The sequence below is a fragment of the Oryza glaberrima genome, chromosome 10 (assembly GCF_000147395.1).
Source record: "Oryza glaberrima chromosome 10, OglaRS2, whole genome shotgun sequence".
Taxonomy (NCBI): domain Eukaryota; kingdom Viridiplantae; phylum Streptophyta; class Magnoliopsida; order Poales; family Poaceae; genus Oryza; species Oryza glaberrima.
In genome coordinates this window covers 3,225,344-3,231,343 of record NC_068335.1, presented here as the reverse complement: position 1 = coordinate 3,231,343, position 6,000 = coordinate 3,225,344, and the positions used below count along the sequence as shown (strand labels likewise).

Genomic DNA, 6,000 nt, shown 5'->3' with positions numbered 1-6,000 from the left:
TCTCAATTTAAAAAAATTCAATTTATATTAGTATACATGTTTTTTTATCATTCTCTATGTTTCAGCTATAGCTTATGAATAAAAGTTATGCACCAAATTATTTTGGTTGCTTTTGGGCACGTAGCACGTCTTGTAAGCCGCAACCAAGCACATTCTAAGAATTAAAAGATACTACCAGAAACTAGATTACTTATGATGGCCAAAAATTATTAGGATAAAAAAAAAACGTCTCGAAATTTATTCGTGACGTATCAACATCAGGAAAATTCCGTCGTCAGGACTAGTTTGTCAGATAAAAGCAACTTTTTCTTTAACCAATGCTAACCTCTTACGATCCAATGCCTTTGGCTGATACAGTGAATAGTCCGCCAGAACAGAACTGATTAAATATAAATAAATTATCTTACCATATATAACTGCATTTGATAGAGAAGAAATAGATACAAGTACAAATTAAAACTCCTGTCGATGAAAGCTAATGCATGACTTTGATCTCAAACTGTTATTATGCAGACAATCTGACAGGGGGCAGGACGGCATGATCAAACGTCCAGTGCGGATAATATTCATCACTTCTTTGCCGGAGGGCTCGGGTTGTGGTACTCCGGCGCAGGCTGCGGCTTGGGCTCAGGCTTGGGCTCAGGCTTCGGCTCTGGCTTAGGCGGCACTGGCTTCTTGTGGAAGTGGTCGAAGAAGTGCTTCTCCTTCTTGTGGATGTGGTCGAGGAAGGGGTGCTCCGGCTCAGGCTTCGGCTTGGGTGGCTCCGGCTTCGGCTCCGGCTTGGGTGGCACCGGCTTCTTGTGGAAGTGGTCTATGATCTTCTTCTTGATGGGACCGCAGATGGTCGCCGACGCGCACAACGCTGATGGGTAGTGTGTCTTGCCGGCAATGGCAACAAAGGTGCCCTTCGACATTGGCACGATCTTGGATGGCTCCTGACCAGGGCATGGCTCATTGTTGGCGCTGTGGAGCTGAGCGATGCAGTCGGAACTGTCAAGGTCGGCGTCGAGGGGGACGCTGAAAGCGCCAGTGCCATCGAGCTTTCCGGCAGCCTTGCTCTCGTACTCACCGTTGATGTTCTTGCACTTGATCGCCACTTGGAGGTCTGCATAGTAAAATTCCAAATAGTATTGTGAATCACTTGTAACCAGCTGTATCTTTCTCTAGATGATGCAGTTTGCATCATGCATTGTGAAATATTACGATTTCTTTTTCATATTATAATTCGCTTTGAAATTATTTTTTTAAGTTTGACTAAATTTATAGATAAAATAGCAATATCTAAGACATCAAGTTAGCTTCATTAAATCCAATATTAAATATATTTTGATAAAGTTTTTAATAATATGTTTGTTTTAGGTTGAAAATGCTACTATTTTCCTATGAACTTAAAGAAATTTAACTTTAAAAAAATCAAAACGACTTATAATACGAAATTACGTAGGGAATACGTACTCTTGAAAGCATCCTCAGCTTTCATGTTCTTCCTGGTGCAGTCGGCGCACTTGGCCGTGCCGACGACCACCGACGCCGCCTCTCCGCCGACGGCGACCGCCATCAAGACGGCACAAACGCCGAGGAGAACTAGTCCTCGAGGAGCACCTGCCATTGCTGAGCTAACCCTAGCTTAGCTCTGTGTAGCTATTGCTGATGTGTAGAGATGGATGAAGTGAAAGGTGAGGCAACGCGCGGTTTATATAGGCATCGATGAATACAAACACAGCTTGCTTTGCATTATTGATCCATCAATCGATGGATCGACCAGCTAAGCTATGAGCAATGCAAAAAGGGCCAATTTGGCGCCGAATTTGCAGATGGGCGAATTAAGGCCGTCCAAACTGAATGATTTGATCACGTACGTACAATCTTCTCTGCAGCCCAGCTACGACAAAATAATGATCTATCCATCGGTTGGTATACGTAGGATCCACGCACCGCTTTATTTATGCATGCATGTGAAATCATAACAGCAATAAGTACAATAATCGCACTGCGTCTTAATTAATTAACTTCTTGTAAACTGAGTCTGAGAGATGATTAATTGATCAGGATTCAGGAGTACTACAATGAGCCGTACATCGTATCTGCAGTATATACTTTGCAAATGCATTGGATTGTTATTGGATTGGATCCTTTGAATATATATATATATATATTCCATTTTATGATCGCTTAACACATGCAAATTTAAAGGTAATTTATTGTCTGCATGTACATATGCACTTAGTACATATGTGCAGCACAAAGTACTGACAGATAAAGATTTTGAACATTTGAGATTAATTGACAAAGCAGGAAACATAATTAAAGGGTTTTTGGCAGAAGGAGACATGGAAAAAAAAAGTGGACAAAGAAAATTCTTCTTTGATTGTGCGGTCGATCAGAATCTAGATTACAACTTATATATATTGATTGGGTATACGAAGTATATATGAGATTGCAAGAAAACAATATGTAATAACTTCTATACTTTTGAAGTCGGAAGATCTCAAAAGTATAGAAGTTATTTTTAAAATCAATTAGCTGATGAGGGAATATAAGCCTATGGCCATTTCTCATTACTGAATGTTAATTTTTGTTGGTTCTGTAATAAATATTTAGAGATGAATATCACTATAATTGGCAAATAAAAGCATTGTACCATTGTGCATATGGGTTTCCTTTTCTTTTTTTACTTAAATATGACAACCAGACCATATTATGAGCCGAAACAAATTAAATGTGTTGTACTATGCATGTTTGTCAATTTTTTTTGGCAAAATTGGTTAGATAGCATCAAAAGTTCACGTTTTTCTGTTTTATAGCACCGAATGATATCGGTTTACTTTAATAGCACCGAATGATATCGTTTTACTTTAATAGCACCTAAAGTTCACCATATTCCCATTTTTAACACTTCCGTCAATCCTCGATCGTTTTCCGTCCGCCTTGATCGCTATTGACCCAGCCTAGCTTTAGGTGCTATTAAAGTGAACCGGTATCTTTCAGTGCTATAAAAACAAAAACGTGAACTTTCGATACTATATAACCAATTTTGCCTTTTTTTTAATTCTTGTTATCTAGTCTTAGTTCTTAAAAGATAGAAAATTTCCAACATATACTAAATATTTAAACCAAAAGAATTAATGAATAGGCTTTCCTTGACAGCAGGTATATATATTTATTTTAATTTGAAGGATCCTAATTGATGTTATTAATTTGGGCAATATCAGGTGAATTAATTAAACCACTGGTTGTGTGAAATCGTGGAAATTAATTAGCTACTTCATAGACTCTGGGCAGCCTTTTGAAACGATTCACAAAAATTCCCAGGTGTAGACGAGATCCTATCATACAACTAAAGAAGTAAATTCAATACATATGTACTTTATTTTTCGTTTGGAAGATAAGACATTCATAAATTGCAAAATTCACATATTGAAGTTAATTTGATTTTTTTTCTGCACTGTAATGTTGCCTGTTTGTCAATGTGTCATCTTCCAATTGAAATCGAAGTGTGCCTTCAACTTCACAGACATATATACCTTCTGTATATAGTTACAACCCACTAAGCAAGAAAGCAACTAAAGCTTAACAAGGAAGCATACTAAGCATACCATATTGTCCCATTAAGCACATAAAACTCAACTTGCAAGTATGCTAAAATTCATTACATTCTAAACCTCAGCATATATACAAGCTCGCTAAATTATCATTTCTCCCATTATTTCAACTCAAACCAAATCTATTTATCATTTTTATAATATTTAACATATATTCATTTGATATTCATCTATATATCGTGTAGTAAAACATACAATGTCGTATAGTATGTATGATAGTGATCCCCCATCATATGAGAGAACTGTTTCGGCAAATTTGATGGCACATATGACCCTTTGAGTCAATGATGTGTGGGTCCTGATGGTAAATCGATCTTCAAATTCCCAATCAAAAGAGTGAAACATCATCAAATCACCCATTTTTTAAATTTTTTTCCGATCGAACTGCAATAATTTTCACTTATTAACAATTGATTTTGGCCCATTTTTCTAGGTATAATTAATGCATGAGCATATAATTAATTTAAAATATATTTAAATTCCATGCACGCCACTTTAATTTACAGGTAGGCTAGTACGTTTGAATCAATGCTTTCCCCATTTAAGGCTGGAGATCAAGGACAGCACACTCGCACTGCTTATTCTCGCTAGATGGCCAATAAATTCATAAACGTGCACAGCGAATCCAGAGTCAATATTTCATGTGAATTTATGTTTGTCCTTTGTGGTTAACTTCATTTAGGTAGAGAAATAAAAACAACAAGCAGATATTACAGTACACATCGTGCCCTGCTGAGATATCCAATAAATGGACCCACACTTGAAAAAAAAAACTCCTGCGGATGAAAGCTAGCAAGTACATTATATTTCAATGTATAATCTCACACGGTAGTAGAAAGCGTTATTCTGCGGACACACTGACATGGCACGAAATCATACAAGACCAAACGTAGATAATGTTCAGCGCTTCGCTGGTGGGCTAGGGTTGTGGTACTCAGGCGCTGGCTGTGGCTTGGGCTGTGGCTTGGGCTCCGGCTTTGGCTCGGGCTTGGGTGGTACGGGTTTCTTATGGAAGTGGTCAAAGAAGTGTTTCTCCTTCTTATGGAAGTGGTCGAGGATGGGGTGCTCCGGCTCTGGCTTCGGCTTGGGCAGCTCTGGCTTAGGATCCGGCTTCGGTGGCACCGGTTTCTTGTGGAAGTGGTCAATGATCTTCTTCTTGATTGGTCCGCATATTGTCGCTGACGCACACAATGCTGACGGGTAGCTGGTCTTGCCAGCGACGGCGATGAAGGTGCCCTCCGACAATGGCATGATCTTGGATGGCTCTTGCCCTGGGCATGGCTCATTGGTCGCGCTGTGGAGCTGGGCAATGCAATCGGAGCTGTGGAGGTCGGCGTCAAGAGGGACGCTGAAAGCGCCGGTGCCGTCAAGCTTTCCAGCGGCCTTGCTCTCGTACTCGCCATTGCCGTTCTTGCACTTGATCGCCACCTGGAGATCTGCACAAAGAAATCCACAAATGATTTTAGAATTCTAGTTTTCTTTTGTTTTGCATTGGTATATGTGGAACGTGTGAAAAATAAAATTATTTGGGAACGGAGGAAGTATAACGTAGCTAAGCTGCATGTAAGGTAAATTGCTACATACTCTTGAAAGCATCCTCGGCTTTCATGTTCTTCCGGGTGCAGTCGGCGCACTTGGCCGTGCCAATGACGACCGACGCCGCTTCGCCACCGACGGCGAGCACCATCAGGACGGCGCAAACGCCGAGGAGAACTAGTCCTCGGGGAGCACCTGCCATTCTGAGTTCTATATGAATTTAGTAGAGCTTGCTAACTCTGAATGGATGAAGAGAAAAGCAGGCAACGTGTGATTTATATAGGCTTCGTCATCATCGATGATCGATCAATAGTTGAATACAGCTCGATCGATCTTTCGATGATCAGCAAAGCTAGCTAATTAAGTTGGCGCCGAATTTGCAGATGCTACGAATTAAGGCCGTTCAAACTGAATGATTTTGATCACGTACGTCCAATCTGGATCCTTCTCACATTCGATCACGACGTTGCCTAGGTACGACGCGGTTCTTCAGCCGGTTGGTACCTATACAGGATGCATACACCTTTCTATGCGGTGTCCACATGAATGCATTGTGATTAATTTTTGGTCCTTGTAAAGTGCGCGTGACTTGCACTACCATAAACTCAACTAGCCTTGACAGCCAAAAACCATCAGCGAAATACAAGTGGACGTACCGAGCAAAGAAAATTTCAATTAACGAATAGTAGGCTCTTTTTCTTCCTTGGCCCATCTCAGTACATATATGTAGGCTCTTGGCCCTAAATTGAATTATCCGCATGTTCGTCCTCCCAACAAAAAGAAAACGATTTTATGCCCTCCCAAAGGAAAACGTTGTTCTTCGGCTTGAGAAAGTTGCAGCATATGATAATTGGTGTGAGGA

At 40.2% G+C, this 6,000-nt stretch overlaps 2 protein-coding genes across 2 annotated transcripts; both read right to left on the bottom strand.

The window, feature by feature from the left end:
* Nucleotides 1-380: 380 nt before the first annotated feature.
* On the bottom strand, nucleotides 381-1,660 carry LOC127753426 (proline-rich protein 4-like). The gene is made up of 2 exons (XM_052278912.1): nucleotides 1,456-1,660; nucleotides 381-1,105 (listed from the first exon to the last, which is right to left on the bottom strand). Exons 1-2 carry the CDS (start codon nucleotides 1,607-1,609, stop codon nucleotides 570-572), a joined length of 690 nt encoding a protein of 229 aa, XP_052134872.1. The 5' UTR covers nucleotides 1,610-1,660; the 3' UTR covers nucleotides 381-569.
* Nucleotides 1,661-4,379: 2,719 nt separating this feature from the next.
* LOC127753427 (proline-rich protein 4-like) lies at nucleotides 4,380-5,372 on the bottom strand. The gene is made up of 2 exons (XM_052278913.1): nucleotides 5,187-5,372; nucleotides 4,380-5,038 (listed from the first exon to the last, which is right to left on the bottom strand). Exons 1-2 carry the CDS (start codon nucleotides 5,338-5,340, stop codon nucleotides 4,503-4,505), a joined length of 690 nt encoding a protein of 229 aa, XP_052134873.1. The 5' UTR covers nucleotides 5,341-5,372; the 3' UTR covers nucleotides 4,380-4,502.
* Nucleotides 5,373-6,000: the final 628 nt, after the last annotated feature.

Bases quoted from the DNA above. Each gene is read 5' to 3' on its own strand.
- LOC127753427 (XM_052278913.1), bottom strand. From the start codon at position 5,340: ATGGCAGGTGCTCCCCGAGGACTAGTTCTCCTCGGCGTTTGCGCCGTC. The intron at 5,039-5,186 runs GTATGTAGCAAT...TTCTTTGTGCAG, and splicing joins AGCCGAGGATGCTTTCAAGA to ATCTCCAGGTGGCGATCAAG.
- LOC127753426 (XM_052278912.1), bottom strand. From the start codon at position 1,609: ATGGCAGGTGCTCCTCGAGGACTAGTTCTCCTCGGCGTTTGTGCCGTC. The intron at 1,106-1,455 runs GTACGTATTCCC...TTTACTATGCAG, and splicing joins AGCTGAGGATGCTTTCAAGA to ACCTCCAAGTGGCGATCAAG.